At 41.3% G+C, this 17,315-nt stretch overlaps 1 protein-coding gene across 10 annotated transcripts in view; it reads right to left on the bottom strand.

Annotated features, from left to right (window-relative positions):
- Positions 1–644: 644 nt before the first annotated feature.
- The window catches only part of KCTD16 (potassium channel tetramerization domain containing 16), a gene marked incomplete at its 3' end in the record, with an annotated part of 249,866 nt that continues 233,195 nt past the window's right edge, over positions 645–17,315 (bottom strand). For all 10 annotated transcript variants that reach the window (XM_079771289.1, XM_079771286.1, XM_079771288.1 and 7 more), the window contains one exon: positions 645–1,099. In XM_079771289.1, the coding sequence (XP_079627415.1) occupies positions 645–1,099 (455 nt within the window). The remainder of the gene's footprint in view (positions 1,100–17,315) is intronic.

The raw sequence follows: 17,315 nt of genomic DNA, 5'->3' as shown, positions 1-17,315 counted from the left end.
ATAGCAGAGGCCCTCTGCCTGAGCGAGTGCTGCGGGAGCAGGCAACCCCGTGGCTGTCCAGGCCCTGGGGTCACGTGCACTGTGTGTGTACACACTTCATTGTACTTGTGTCCCACAAATCCTCACGCATGCGGAGACGAAATAAACTGGCACATAATAGATTTGAGTGAAAAGTCATATAAATCTGCCACCACCCCCCCATTCCCCATAAACAAACAGAAAAGGAAAATTAAAAAAAAATCAAACATATGCCCTTCGGCCAGATGTCTTTCTACCATATTCTGGTTCACAGGAGGGAGGTAGAAATGAGAGAAAAACCAGTTTGGGATAAATGACTCTCAAGGCCTCTCAGCTCCTCTCACAGAGCTGGCTCTCATTATATCTAAGGTACTCAGCATCTGGGACCAAGTTAACAAACTAACACATAAGAAAAAAAGGTTTTCTTATACTTCCCCGCCTGGAAAGAAATCTACCCTGTGGATGTGCGTGTTAAGGTGAATTAGGTAAATAGGCAGTAGTATATCGATGGGCACTGTGTTCTAACAAATGTGTACTTGTTGTTTTTCTTAACGAATATGAGTTTCTCTTAGGAGGTCAATTGCAAAATGCTCAGCGTTTGTTTCTCCTCCCACCCCCGCCCTGCCCTATAGACGGTACTTCCGTAACAGTTCCGACTGCCAAGGGTGTTTCCTCTCGGGGAACCGGTCTGGAATTTTGATCTTGAGGAAATCCTGGATGCATTTCTCCAGCTCTTCCTCAATTGAGAGCTTTTCCTTAACAGCTTTTTTTTTGCTGCTCATGTTCGACTCCCTGGAGCCGGAAGTCAGAGTCCGGAGCAGGTCGCTCTTCCTCCGCATCTCCGACTGCTGGATCAGCTGCACCGGGCCCTTCTTGATGGGACGGTCCAGAGTCTGGATGTTGGTCTGGCGTGTCACCGGCCCGCAGATGACCGTCTCCTGGGGAGAGCTGCCCTCGGACTGGCTGTCACAGCTGGAGGTGGAGAGGTCGTTGCAAGACGTGCCGCTCTCCCCTTCTTTGTCACCCTTGCCGTTCTTGCAGCAGCAATCACAATGCGAGGATGACCACCTAGAAGGCTCACCTGCAAGGAAGCACAGGACCCAAGCGATTAATGCCCAGAGTAGCAGCGTAGCCCTAAACACACACACACACACACACACACACACACACACACACACACAGCCATGTGTTTAGATGTGGTGTGGCACTCAGGATGGGCTGCAACAATGCACCCAGAAGCCAGGCCCGTGGAGGGAAAGGTTAATAATGGCCCGCTGTGTAAGAGGAAATACAGTGTAATTAATGCTCACGTCCACAGCACTGGAGTCAGATAGCCCTGGGTAAGGCTACTCGGCTATGGCATTTACTAACCTGGGTACATTGGCAGACCCCTTAAATTCTCAAAGCTTCAGTTTCCTCATCTGTTGGGTGAAGATGATTTTCCTACTATCTGGAGTTGTAGGGAGGATTTAGATAAGTCAAATGACGTTCTGAATGAAGTATGTGGTATACAGTAAGCACTCAATAAATGCTAGTTGGTTTTACTGTGGCTGATGTTAAACCCTAATTCGAAGCTCTACATGAGAGCAGTCTATGAGTGGAATGACAGCTGTCAGTCAGGGAGGAATTCCTCATGATAACTATAAACGTAGTACCTCCATACAAGGAAACTAAGACCCTGAGGGTTTAAGCAACTTCCCATAGTTTGCACAATTAGTAGGTGGCAGGGCTAGTATTCAAATACAGATCTCCCAGATATCATATTGCAAGTAACTAGCCTTTTTTCTTTAATTTGCCTGTCTGTAAAATACCTGCTTCTCCTTCCAAACAATGTTCAAGATTTCACTTCACCCTGAAGTCCTTGTTTACCTCTCCCCAGAAGTATTTGTTAATGTTTCCTCTGAATTATGGTTTATATTTTATGTCTCTATTTTTGCCCTTAACACATTCATTAGAATTATTTTTTACTTTCTGCATCTAGGCTCCTATATCATGAGCATTCTTAGGTGGGTACAGTGAAGTGTCCATTGTTGTAATCCTAAGGAACAGAGTAGGAATTCAATAAAAGACTATCTACATAGTAACTTTAAAGAACCTGGATCTAGCCATACCTGAAGCTAGTCCTAACTGGACTTTTCATTTAAGCCAGTGTGAGTCCTTCTCTCCCTATTCCCCTGAGTCTTGACTCTCAGCACTGAATTTGGAGATATGGAGGCACAGCCATTTTTCAGATACACAGTTGGTGGTTCCCTGAACTAGAAAATTCAAGATTATGGCACAAAGCAATTTCCTAAACATATCAGTAACTGCCCCCAACCTTGCACTCTAAACAGCCAGTCTTCTTGGAGTCATGAACCTGATACTATTGCTGATCATATTGTATGCACTAGGCACTGCATATAGTTCATTGCACTTACACCATAAAAAACAAAGGCGCTTTCTTATACTAGTATTGGGGACAAGGATAATGTGGCAACTTTCTGTGTTTTATAGGAGATCTAGTTTTGATGTGTACCATATCTTATTCTCATATACAATGGGTTACTCTGTAATAAGATTCCACTTCATTGCCATTTTCAAATATGGTCAAAGTAGAGGAAACCCAGAATGGGAATTATAAGGGAAGTTATATCCTGTCTTCTGGGACAATGCCTATTCTCTACATACCTAAATAATTTAACTATTTATAGCAACACATGTTGATTCAGTTTTCCAGAGGGAGTAAAACAAAAAAGTCCCCATAATCACAACTCCAAGAGTCTCTTCTAATGTGAACTCGCTCTTTCAAACCACTTTTTAAAATGTGGCTGAGTAATCATTGTATTTGCTAGTATATACCCATTAAATGAACTGCAACAATCCAATTAGGCATAAGGAATGGCGGCAGAACAAATGCCCTAGCAGTCCTGGGCTATTACAAATAAATGCCTTCCGTGCAGCAGAAAGCATCCCACATGTACCCGCCGGTGACGTGGGAAATGGCTGATGTCTGCCAGCCGGGATTCTGAGATCGTCTCTTTCCTCAGAGAGAGAATCTGCCTCAGCCCCTGCCTCTCCAGACCTGGGCATCCCAGACTGACATTACTCGATGGAGAGATGGCGACAATGATTTGGGTCAAGAATAAGTGATCACATCAATCCAGAGTTGATCTACTTTGATCCCTTTTGAGAAAAGTTCAGAAATTGAACTTAACCTTGAAAGAAAGAAAGAAAGAAAGAAAGAAAGAAAGAAAGAAAGAGAGAGAGAGAGAGAGAGAGAGAGAGAGGGGGGGGGGGGAGGGAAGGAGGGAGGGAGGGAGGGAGGGAGGGAGGGGAGGGGAGGGGAGGGGAGGGGAGGGAAGGGGAGGGAGGGGAGGGAGGGAGGGAGGGAGGGAGGAAGGAAGGAAGGAAGGAAGGAAGGAAGGAAGGAAGGAAGGAAGGAAGGAAGGAAGGAAGGAAGGAAGGAGAGAAAGAGAGGCAAGACATAAAGGAGCAGAAATATATGCTGTGATATGCCTGCCTATTATGTTAGAACAAGACAAACTATTTTGAATGTAAACCTGCTGAACCAATAGAAATGCAAGCCCTGGGTTTTTCTGCCCCAGAGATGCCTTCCCCATGGAAACGTCATTCCAGGCAGTGGACTCAGAGGGGAACCTGAAGCTCTCCTAAAAGCCGCTTGACAACACAAACGCCCTCATGTGAGGAAGCCCTGTGTGTTCCCGTGGGAAACCACGCAGCCCTCCAGTGTGCCCAAGCCAGGAGCCTGGCACCGATGCAGCTACTTCTCCCTGAACAGCTGAGATGATCATGGATTTAAATGTCAGCTGGGATCCTCCAGCTTCCAGGCAACTGGAAGTATTACTTTCCACTTATCTAGGCACTAGCACTATTAAAGGGAAATTGAACAACTTCATTTTAGTGAAGCCTGTTAAAGCACCACATGCTTCAATATTTTATGAGAACATTTGAATGTTTTAGCATTTTGGCAAGATAATTCATAGGATGGCTTCTGGAGTCTATATATTATGTTGAAATCAAGGAAGAAGATGGGATTAATACAGTCTGGCTGGAGGTAGTGTGTGTGAGTTATAGTGAAATTTGAAAAAAATGAACTGTGAGGAGATAACTACCTATATCTTTTCTGGAAGCACTGTCTGCCTGATTATCCTCTTACCAAAAACTTAACCATGGGCTGAGGTTTTAACCGGAATGCAGAAATACCATGCCTGTGGGTCCTGGACACTTCGTCCCTGCAGTCCCGCTGACATGTGCTCACCAGTCCTGGAAGGTGTGGAAATTGAAACACACCTTTGCTCTCAATTTTCTGAGGTTTCAACACTGACTATAATAACTCTCTCCATTTGAGGAGAAAATAGGATATAATTGATTAGCCAGATGTAGGGAGAGCACCATTTCAGTCCAAGAAAAGTCTGATTTATTAATATCAAGAAAGCAAATAATTTATTGCCTTTTGGGATTTATTAAGTAGTTGCTCATCAAAAGAACTAATAGTTCTACCTTATTTGAAAACAAAATACTGCTGAATCTGTTGGTATCTGGCACACGATTTCCTAAAATGCTTGATGTATGAATGAATGAATGAATGAATGAGCCAAACACAGATGTTGAATTGCATCAGGTTGATAACATAGCAGGGCAGAGTTCAGGCTCCAGAGTTAGGACTCACAATTTGTCATCTTTGATAAACTACTCAGTTTCCTCATCTGAAAAATAAGATTAATAGTATCTTCCTCATAAGGAGTTTTAGGAAAATGAGATGAGATAGTTAATGTGAAGGTGTTTCCTGATTTGTGGTACCCAATAAGCATTCCATTCTTTCGTCCCTATTTGTTCTACCATAAGCCAGACACTGCTCTACATAAAACAAATCAAAAGCTTTTAGATGTAATTATTACGTTTCCACAACCAACTCTTAGTTGTGGTTGGATCATCTTGTTAGGAAGGACACTGACGGGCATTTAGTAATATCTGACTTTGGTGTGGGAGTGACAATAACCACAGCAGGTACAGTGTCTGGCACACAGTGTGTGACAGGGGACAGTTTTGGAAGGAGGCTCCTTTGCAGGACAATGTTCACAAGTTCACAAACAGATGAGTCTTCCAGAATAAAATTTTACTTGAAGACACATCAATTCAGTTTGAACCCAGAGCCCGGAGGAATTGGTAGTTTGGATTAAATGGGGAAGGGCAGGAAACCCAATTGCCCCAAGTCCTTAAAGCCCAAATCTTCCAACCTTTTACAACTTGGAAAAACTAAGGACCAATCAAGCAGACTATCTGACTGGATTTGGCCCCTTTCCATGATCTCCTCAAATGTGGGTATCCTTATTGATAAAGAAGAAATAAACGAGGAAGGACGACAGAATATTTCTCCCCTATGAAAAATTCAAACCGAGCTGAGCGAAACACGACTTAGCAAATTCACAAAGTGCTTATGCATTTTTAAAAGAGGCAGCGCTGCATTCTCCCCACACCTCAAACTCCCCACCTGCTACTGGCTGGGAACACAATGTGCATCATTTACAGCGACATCTGGGAAAACTGCTTTCCCTGTCTCCTCTGTCAATGATGTAGGAGCCTGCCCGTCTGGGAGCGAGGTGGCCAGATTTAATTTATTGGGGCTGCTAAAAGACTTTCTTAGTATCCCAGCTGAAAAGTCAATAATGGCCAAATTGATGTTTTTATAATGCTGCTAACCTTGGGAAAGATATTGCAGAGTGCAGATTGGGAGCAGGCAGGCTGTGCAAGCTTCTGAGAAAAATGAATCTTCAAGCTTGACAATCGTCATTTCTTGCTTGTGGTTGACCTTTTCCCCTTGTGGACATTTGGCCTTGGATGGGCCCGGCTGGGGCTCCTCATTAAGAGGAGGCAAGTTTGGGTAAGTTTGAGACAGTTAAACCATCCATGCACCAGTAAGGGCCTCGGTGGACACACTGCCTGCTGGTGTTGCCATCTCTGAAGGGGCCTGGCTCTGGGATTACAGAAAAAAAAAGTTGGAAACTGGGGCCAACTACTTCTGGGGTAAATAAGAGTTGGTTTGAAGCTGATGAGCCGAGAGCAGGCAAGGAGCTCTCCTCTAGCACACTCCCTCACGGATAGAACCCAACAGGAAGCCACCTGACCAATGAAAAGTGTGGTTCGCTGAACCCCACCCCAGCAGCACAGTAGAGGTGAGAGGCGACAGCTTACTGACAGCACACTTACCCTGCCTGAGATGCAAAAGACAAGGAAAACACAACTCGACCTGCTGGAACTCATGCTCAAATGGAGGATTTGGGAAATAGAAACAAAAGAAAACCATCACCTCGTTCCTGCCCTCTTTTATACCTTAGGGCGGTGGTTCTCAACCCTTCTAATGCCGCGACCCTTTAATACAGTTCCTCATGTTGTGGTGACCCCCCAACCATAAAATTATTTTCGTTGTTACTTCATAACTGTAATTTTGCTACTGTTAATGAATCGTAATGTAAATATCTGTGTTTTCCGATGGTCTTAGGCTCTACAACAGTGTGGAAACAGACACTAAACAAATAAACCATAGTTACACTTGGTGGTTGTGAAAGACATGGGCGACCCACAGGTTGAGAACCGCTGCTGTAGAGCCTAAGACCATCGGAAAACACAGATATTTACATTAAGATTTATTAACAGTAGCAAAATTACAGTTATGAAGTAGCAACGAAAATAATGTTATGGTTGGGGGTCACCACAACATGAGGAACTCTATTAAAGGGTCGCGGCATTAGAAAGGTTGAGAACCACTGCCTTAGGGCTTTGCATTTGTTCTTCTTCCTGCCAACAGCATTTATTCTTCTGATTTCCACCTCTTTAGCTCTTTTTTTTTTTTTTTTTTTTTGTCCTCAACAGCTGGCCTTCAATGTCACTTTCTCAGAGGGGCCTTACCTATCTATTTCCAACCCCACTCAAGCCAGTCCCAACCTCTAGCCCATGTCTTTCACAACCACCAAGTGTAACTATGGTTTATTTGGTTAGTGTCTGTTTCCACACTAGACTGTAAGGCCTGTGTTTGTCCCCTTCTGAATTCCAATGCGCATGCCAGGGCAAATAAATGCCAGGGTTCCAGGGCACATAGGAACTAGCTTCAGGATAAATGAAAGGGAGACAAACAAATGATGTGTATAGGCAGTGAATTTTGGTTTAGAGTGTGTGAAAGCGTGCCCTGCCCACCGGGAAAGCCCAGCCAGGATGACTGCAGAGCGGCACTGTGAGCAGGCCAGACTGAACCATGCTATGAGATTTGGAAGAACCTCGGAGGCCACTGAGCACCCTAGTTCACAATAAGGAGAGAGAAAGGGGCCTAAGAGAGTCAGAGCCCAACTCTGGGTCTGCAGCCCTGTCTGGCACCATGCCAGGGACACAGATGAGAAGCTGCAGAGCCATGTGGGCAAAAGGTGGATAAATCAAACCCAACCAGAAAAGGTTTCACTTATGAAAAGTCCAACATCTGGGGGAAATAAAAGTTCTCAGGAAGAGTCCACTGTGGAGGACAGTGAAGATAAACATAAAACAGAGCAGTTTGGAGAAAGCAGATTCTGCCAATATGATGTGGCTAATAGAGAGAGGGAGAGAAAGAGAGAGAGAGAGAGAGAGAGAGAGAGAGAGAGAGAGAGAGAGAGAGAGAGAGAGAGAGAAAGAGAGAGAGAGAGAGAGAGAGAGAGAGAGAGAATACAAGTGGCCACAATGATGATAACACTGACCTGCATTTGCATTAACAGGATGCCGACACAGGACTGGGCATTTTACCTGCATCATCTTATTAAACTTTCATAACCAGTGAAGAGAAGTAAGAAATTATAACACTTAATTCCTACCTCCTAGGGTGAATAGAAGCCTAGAGAGGCCCAAACTTCCCCGGGTGCCAGGCAGACTGACATTCCATTAGAGATAACTCAGAATCAACATCTAAAAGGCCTTCCTTTAAACGACATATGCCCATAAAGGAAGAATAAGCGTGGCATCTCAGCGTGAATTAAAGTGCTTGGGCTGACAGAGAAAGCCAGAGAACTCATATCAGTGGCCAAAGCCTAGCAAATGACATCAATGAAGTATGATTAACTTAACCATGTGTCATGTGTCTGCTAAGTGCTTTACAAACATTTTTCATTCTAACAGTAACACTCTACGGCAGAATTTCTCAATGTTGGTGCAATGACATTTGGGCTGAGTAATCCTTTGTTGTGGGGACTGTCCTGTGCTTTGTAGGATGTGTAGCAGTGACCCTGGCTTCTAGCCAAGTAGTTGCCATAGCACCTCCCCTCCTCCAACAAGGCAACTAAAACTGTCTCTGGATATTGCCAAATGTCCCTGAGGGCAACATCGCCTCTAGTTGAGAACCACTACTCTAAGGTAAATATTATTCTATTTTGCTGATGAGGAAATTAAATTTCTTATTTTTTTTACTAATTTGCCCATGAGCCACAAGATTAGTAAAAGATGAAATTAGGATTTGATTTTAGGTAGATCTGACCCCAGGATAAATGCCTGTTTCATCACTATACTGTGATGTTCCAGGACAATGATGCCTGTTTGGAAGGAGCTTATTGGGCAGAGACCCAACCATTCCATTCATGGTAAGTTTCATGAAAAGGCCAGTGAAAGGAGATAAAGGAAATTGAGTTGCCCTTTCACTTTTTATAAAATAGAAAGAATGCCTCACTTTGACCGGGCTATATTCAGATGATAACATAATAGATTTACATAATTTAGCAGCTCTGCCTGAATCTCTGCTAACTGGTCAACAACAAATTACTATTCTTTTTCATTAGGTTTTCAAAATGAGACAAAGGTGACTCTAATTGAGGATGTTTCCCACATAGCCACAACTTCTATGAATACCACTTAATAATAATAGGCAGCAATAAATAGAGTGTTTAGGTGTTATTCTGCAGTTGCCTTGCAGAATCTCATTTGAGATCTACAACATCCCCACAAAGTGATTCTATTGTCATTCACATTTTACAGAAGAGCAAACTAAGGAACAGGGAGGTTAAGGGAGGGGCCAGCTGTGATGAAACTGGGGCAGTTGACCCCAGAATTCCTACAAGTCGGGCAGACTGCCTATTGGTTCAAAACTTGAGGTTTAGAGGCAAAGAAATAAGAATAGGACTCAGATCTGTGAATGATTTTCAATTTCTTCACCTGAAAGTGTTAGAAATAACAATATTTCTCAGGTAGGAAGATGAGAATTAAATGATATTGATCCCCAGCATGATCCAAGTGCCTAGAATACATCCAATACCATTGAATAATGGTTTTTAAAAGAGAGTGATTACTTTTGATATCCAAATGACAACATTAATATTAATCAGTGTGTGAAATGTTTATAAGGCAATCTCAATATGGGTAGTTCCTTGTTTCCGTTGCTTTTCTTTCAATAGAGAGTCGACCCAAAGCCCACCTTTATATTACTTAACCAATATCTCTACTTTCTACTCTCATTGGCTATCTACCAAAGAACTGATCCCATTTGTATAAATTAATAATATTTTGGAAAACATCACTGATGAACAAATCAATTAATATAGGGTGCTCCAAAAATGTTTTCACACACTTTGAATAATTATAAAGGCAGTGTTTATTAAAATACATTTCATTTTCAAAATTGAGTTTTCAAACTGTTACAGTGTGTATACATTTTTGGAGGACACCCTGTATAGTATATGTCTTCCTCCTCCTGGCTCAGGCATAAGTATTGCCATACTGGACCAGCAATGACTTTAAGGGCAACAAAAATGGCTCAAAGAGGGACAAACTATGCACTGTGATGATAGTTCATTGTTAATCCTTTATATATGATTTGCCTTCTTCTGTTAAATCCCATTAACTACACACAAATGCACAACCTCATAAGATTGCCCAACTCACCCTTCTCTTATGGGGAGAAATATCCTTCACTGTGAAGACCACCATTACACCTCCAAGGTTAATTCACTGGACACAGTCATTCAAATTGGTTGACAGATGTATCACAGAAATAGGAAAAAAATCCTAAAATTTATATGGAACCACAAAGGGGCACTACCAGCAGAAATTAGCACTAGTGTTTCCAGACCCCAGGCGATGGAAAACAAAAGTATGATCCCTGTGATAACCATGGGGAAGTTAAACTGGGAGATATTTGAGTTCTACATATTTTGGTCTCTGGTTATTAAATATATCCTTCTCTCTGCATTGGTTAGACCACTAGTAACACACTCTTCATTGTTAACATTTGGAAACTGATAGGAACGAGTTTTTATCAAAAAGAACTAAAGGAGTGATATAAGGGTCCAATTCCATTCTTCTGCATGTGGTTATCCAGGTTCTCCAACACCATTTATTGAAGAGATTATCCTTTCCCCATTGAGTATTCTTGGCTCCCTTGTTAACTATTAATTGACCATATATGCAAATGTTTATTTCTGTGCTCTTCATTCTGACCTTGGCCTGCATGCCGATTTTCATGCCAGCACCATAATGTTTTAATTACTATCACTTTGTAGTATAGTTTGAAGTTAGGGTGCCTCCAGTTTTGTTCTTTCTCAGGAATGCTTTGGCTATTCAGAGTCTTTTATGGTTCCATATAAATTTTAGGATTTTTTTTCCTATTTCTGTGAAAAATAACATTGGCATTTTGATATAGATTATATTCATTTAAAATGTATGAAAGTCTTAAACATATGTGAAACTGTAAAACTCCCAGAAGAAAACATAGGGGGAAACTCCTTGACAACTGGTCTTAGCAACAATTTTTAGATATGACATCAAAAGCACAAGAAACAAAAACAAAAATCAATGAACTGGTACTACATATAACTAAAAAACTTTTAAACAGCAAAAGAAATAACAAAATGAAAAAGCAACCTAAAGAATGAGAGAAGATATTTGCAAATCAGGCATCTGATAAGGGGTTAATATCCAAAGTATATAAAGAACTTATATAACTCAATAGCAAACAAAACAAAACAAAAAAAATGGTTTAAAAGTGGGCAGAAGAAGTGAATATACACTTTGTCTAGAAAAGACATATAAATGGATAATAGGTATCTAAAAAGGTGCCAGGAGGAGGAAGAGGTTATGGAGGGAGTGGCGGGGAGATGAGGATGAAGAAAATGAGTTAAATTTGGGAATTCTATAGGCTTATAGAATATCCAAATTCATAAACCTTGTCTCTCTCCTCATAAACACTATTTCAAATTCCTTTTTTCTACACTTCTCCTCTAATTCTATAAAAATACTGTTGTTTCAATAATTCTATGTGACATTCATGCACCCATACGATTGCATAGAGTTGCACAGTACAAAACATGAAACTGACCTTAGCAAAATGAATACAGAATACCTTAAAATTTTTCATAAAAAGTTTTATATACTCCTTTTGCTCATTTTGTCTTTCATTAAATTATGTTTCTGAAAAGTAAGTTGCCATTTGAAAAAGTCATTGGCTGAAAATGGTACTCATTCCACTTTGACAAAGACTTGAGAAGAGTCATGACTTATTAGGGGAGAAGAAATTATGAAACCTAGTATTTGTACAATACTTAATAGACTATAGAACCATCTCCATTCATTATGCCTCATTTGATCCTCCCATTTATTTACTCAGCCCTAAAATAATATTTGATTGCTCTCTGCTTGATACTCTCTAGGCTAGGCGTCCTCAAACTACAGCCCGTGGGCCACATGCGGGCGTTTTTGCCGTTTTGTTTTTTTACTTCAAAATAAGATATGTGCAGTGTGCATAGGAATTTGTTCATAGTTTTTTTAAAACTATAGTCCAGCCCTCCAACGGTCTGAGGGACATTGAACTGGCCCCCTGTTTAAAAAGTTTGAGGACCCCTGCTCTAGGCAATGGTTACATTGCTGACCACAGGGATCTTACATTCCAGTAATAAAGATAAACAATAAACAAGTAAAAGATAATAATGTTTTAGGTAGTGATGATGACTGCAAAGAAAATAAAACAGGATGATATGATGGAGTGAGCTGTGGTGAGAAGGTTGCAATCAATAGATAGAGTGGTCAGATATCACTTCTAAAGACATTGACATTTGAGTAAGAATCTAATATCCAAAAGGAGCCAGCCTGTGAAGATCAGGAAGAAGTCATTACAAGCAATAGAAACATCACATGCAAAGGTCCTGAGGTAGGAATAAGATGGCATGTGCAAGGAACAGAATGAAGAACTTTATGGCTTGAATGTGCTAAGGGAGGAGGAATAGCAGATGATGATGTTGGAGAGAGAGGCAGGGGCCAAATCTTATAGGGCCTTAAAGCCTACACTCAGGGGTTATTTTTATACCAGAGCATTAAGAAGGATGATTTTAACGGGGGCATTACATGGCTTTATTGCAAGCTTACTCTGGCTGTTCTCCAGAAAACAGATTATAGATGAGGGAGAATAGAAGCAGGGAGGCCAGTTAGGAGGCTACTCCAGCATCAGGCAGGAGATGATGGGAACTTCTAGGAGTGGAGATGCAGGGACTCTGGGGTAGTTTTTCTTATTCTCAATTAACAAATAAGAAAAGTGAGGCTCAGGAAAGCAAAAAGATTTGTCTAAGCTCAGTATTAGAGAAGATAATTTTTCTGTTTATAAGTCCAGTTCTTTCCCATTATGCCATGGTTATGTCAATGATTAAGGCATTGGAAAATACTAATTTTTTTCAAATCCTCAACAGTCCAACAGTTTTTGACAGAAGATGCTCTCTCTGTCTCTGGTTCTATCCTGTGCATCAGAACTCTTACTAGGTTAGTCCTTCTGCTGATCTGCACCTGCTGGGATTGTGTGATTTACTTCACAAAGTAGGGGCCTGGAACTGAATTCTACAATCAGGAATCATTATATTGTTTGTAAACAATGACAGACGACGATAAATATGCATTCCGGTTAATTACAGCCTTCCCATGTGCCGACTTCACTCTCTCATCTCCATCATCCTGTCACATCTTAATACCTGACTGCGTGTTCTCTACAACAGCAAGAGAGAACCTAACTGCACACACATTGAATGAAGACGCTAGCTCTGTACTCTGTTGGGTTCTTAGGAACAGGAGCCCAACCTAAAGTTCAAACACCATTGAAAATTAACAGGCTCGCAGTATGTTCAGCTTATGTCATTCCTTTGGTTTATACATTAAGTTTTTATTCAAGGGACAGAGTTTCTAATAGAGTTCCATTATAGCCCAGGCCCTAAGCCGAATTAGTAAAAACAGAGTAAGTCAAGTTTGATTAGGACCTAAAGCATTTGGCCTGCCTCTCTCTCTCTCTCTCTCTCTCTCTCTCTCTCTCTCTCTCTCTCTCTCCCCTCTCCCCCTCCCCTGTCCTCTCCTCCTCACTCTCCCTCCTCCTCTCCCACTTCCTCTCCCCCTTCACCCTCTCCCCCACCCCTTTTCCTTCCTCCTCCCTCCCTTTTCTCTCCCCTCCCTCTCCCTCTCCTTCTCCCTCTCCACAGCATGACCAAGGATTTGCCATATGTTCCATTTCAGGATTATGCTAGTCCAATACTCCTCAGGACATCTTTGAGGGTGAAAGGAATAATGTGTCTAAGTGTGGAAACTGTACATCTTTCTACTCACTCTGCCCAATGGGGAAATATGTAGAACCAGCTAAGGGCTTAGATGAGAGATAAGAGGGAAATGTCCATCCTTAGTACCAAAGAGGATGGACCAAGAGAAATTAATGTGCTGCAACTCATACAGTTTCACTCCCAAGTATAACGTTTCCCTCGCTCCCTCCCTTCGAATATCCACACTGATAAGGGAGCTGTCTGGGTCCTTCTAACAGTTAATGAGCAAAGATGCTCAACAGAAATTTCTCAGAATACCTGCTTCCGAGCCAGGGCACTGACGTGAGGAAATCCCGGGAAGTGCAATGCCTCTGTGTCCCAGTACAAAGCCCCTCAAACTCGCTTTGAAAGTTTGCTTACAGTCTAAATAAATCAAACCGAAAGACTTAATTATGAAATCCTAGAGCTGGCCATGAAGATAATAAAGTGCCCAAGTTTCTGTTTCAATAGATGTGTTAATATTTTAGCAGCTCCTAACTGCCTGTGTTCTATTTCACAATTTGTGATTAAAGTTTGATTTTAATAGAGTTTCCAAAAAAAAAAGCAAGACTGGGGTTTCAGTTCCTTGTTATTGCACAGGTTGGTCTGTCCTTTCTACCATGTAATTAGTATCTCCCTCTTAGCCATTCTCTCTTGGTGGGCAGAACCAGCACAGTCACAGCTGAGTTCCCTGGGTGACCTGATCCATACCCCCCAAAACCAGACACAGACTCGCAAGCCGACCTTTCCTGTCTCCTGCGCCGTCTATCACAGCCATAGGCTGGAGAGTAAAATTTAAATACATTTAATTTAATTTTAATAAATTGACTATTCTGCTCAAAAACGTCTCTTTCCTTTAACTGGGTGATGCAACTTGAGACCTCCACCGAATTTAGTGAAAGGAAGCAGCTAAGACTCTTTAAGAGACTCTTTAGTTTCTGCTATTCAGATGAAAAATATATAAAGTGTAATAGAGTCTACAGGCCCCCCAAATAGTCTTGAAAAAGGCAACCTCTACTATATCAGAGGAAAACCCTCTAACATTAAACTTCTTTCAATGTATATATACATATAGATATTATAAGAAAAAAATATTATATTAAAACAATTAAAGAAAGAAAAACACCTATAATTCCACCACAAGGTAATTATTTTTACTATTTTGGTGTGAATGATTCCAGACTCTATACCATCATCTTTCCAAATGATGAAGATGAACCTATGACATTTTTTTAACAGCCTCACAGTGGTTCACTGGTTGTACCAAAAATTTATCTTATTTCAAACCAAGATGAGTTGTTTGGTGTCTACTGGGACCTAATGTGATACCATAGAAGCCATTAGGAAGAAGTGGTTTCTCATTTTTCCAAAGGATGGAAGCATTAAGAAAAGGAGATTTGATTAAGAGAATATGGGGACAAATCAGAATCTTTAATCCAGGGCTTAGCCTTTGGGGATCATGATTTAATCTAAAACAGGAAGGCTTCTTAGAGCTGTCATTTAAAAAATACGCTTGCTCTTGTCTCTGATTCCGTTTTAATGCAACTGCTGATAAGAATCCACTCCTCACAACAACCGAGCCAAACCAAGCATATTTTAAAGTGGCAGGTCTAATTTCCAACTTCAGCCTCAGTGTTATGAATATAAATCATCACCCAGAGGAGCAAATACCCTACAGAGGTCCTTGTCAGCAACTCATCCTTCTCAATAAACTTTCTAAAGACCAAAGCTTAATCTCCAGAAATTCACAGAGATAACCAGAGATTGCTGAAGGCTCACCTTCAAGAACTGGCTCATATTCTCACACAGTTAGCATTCAACTTGGAACAGTTTAGAGGGGAAAAAAAACACAAATCTATAACAAATTGGTTATTTCATTTGCTGTGTTTAAACCAGATACTTGTAATACTCTCTAGATCTGCTACCTACAAGTTATATGCTGATTACCAGGTGACTAGTCATGTTAGGGGAAGGAGTAATTCTAGGCAGAGAGAACATATATGTAAAGAACATACATGCAAAGAGAAACAATAGGGTGATGCATTTTAGGACTACAAGCAGTTTGATATGACTGAAGCATAGTTTACTAGTGGGCTTGTCAGAGGACATCAACATGGAAAGATGAAGAAATAGACAAGAGCCAAAGCAGATTGTAAAGAGCTGAATTTACCAGACATTTAACCAAGGCTTAAAAATGTATGAATAATGTACTCATAGGCCACATCTTTATGAGAAACAACTCTGCAATGAATTAATTGCAAAATATATTTCTAAGTAAAGGAAAGAGTTGGCTTGCTACCTTTTGGAAGATATCTATAAAAAATACCTTTTGTTTCAAAAAAGTCAAACTATAATGTTAACTATGTTTCCCAGTGTCACCGAGGAAGTAGTTGGCAGAGTGGGATTTGGACCCAATCCTGAGAGGAAAATCTAGGTCTCCTGACCCAAAGATCAGTTTTCTTCCCATGATGCCATTTCCCTTGGCCAGTGGTCGGCAAACCGCGGCTCACGAGCTACATGCGGCTCTTTGGCCCCTTGAGTGTTCTAACACCACTTCTTCAAAATAGACTCGCCCAGGCCGAAAACTGACTTCTGCGCATGGGCCACGAAGTTTCAATCGCACTGTACGTGCACGCCCGCACGTGGTATTTTGTGGAAGAGCCACACTCAAGGGGCCAAAGAGCCGCATGTGGCTCGCGAGCCGCGGTTTGCCGATCACTGCCCTAGGCCACAAACAATAGCCTTTTAAAATGAGGACAAAGGGTTTAAATAAAGTGCACAGTTTTCATATGGTCCCTAAAAATTAAATCCTAAGAGTAAAATGTTGGCGGAGCAGTATGAGAACCAGATCATCCTAATAGATGGCTGCTAGTCAAGCCCACATCAGGAGGGTGCAAACATTCATGAAAGCCCCACAGGGCTTTAGCTGTAGCCAACCAAGAGGAAGAAAAGAGCCAAGACTCGGACAGCTTCTACTCTGGAGTCACATCTGCAGGACAGGTCATCTGGTTAAAATCAAAGAGGTTTCCCTGGGGAGCTAGATAGAGTAGCTCTATAGATGCTCCTGAAAACACAGATGCTTCTTGCCTTTTGGCTGTGTGATTGGCTGAAAGCTATGTGCCAGAGAGAGGAATCAGAATGAAACTATAATACACACACCTTACAGAGTACTCTTGAGCGCATAATTACACAAAGCAACAGCCACAAACCCACAAAATCACCTCCACTGATCCTGGCAAAAGAGTGGGTGAAGGGAACTCTCAGATACTACTAACACAAGTGTAAATCAACTCAGCTGTTTTGAAAGACACTCGGCAATATTTGTAAAAGCTAAATACATAGATCCTTTGATCTAGCAATCCCATTTCTAATAATACGGAGGGGTATATGTATAAGGCAGTTCTATATGTGACTTCTATATATGAAATGATATTCATGATAAATTGGTGCTGGGAAAAGCAAATGAGGAATAATATCATGATAGATATGTTAGATCAATAGACACGTAGATACATGAATCTGAAGTGACATTGCTATAAGCTCTTTCCATACATTAATTCATTTACCAGTAAACCTCACAACAAACCTAGGACGAGGATACTATTGTTGTCTTTGACTTACAGATCAAGAAATTAAGCTGGTTACAGAGGGTTAAATATATTAACCAAAGTTGGGTCTGTTCAGTAGGATAGAAAGGGTGAGGGGCCAACTATCAGTTTTTCCTTTATACAGTTCTATATGATTTTATTT

The sequence above is a fragment of the Cnephaeus nilssonii genome, assembly GCF_951640355.1.
Source record: "Cnephaeus nilssonii genome assembly, chromosome: 5".
Taxonomy (NCBI): Eukaryota; Metazoa; Chordata; class Mammalia; order Chiroptera; family Vespertilionidae; genus Cnephaeus; species Cnephaeus nilssonii.
The sequence above is the reverse complement of the archived record's forward strand: the minus strand, read 5'-3'. Positions and strand labels throughout refer to the sequence as shown.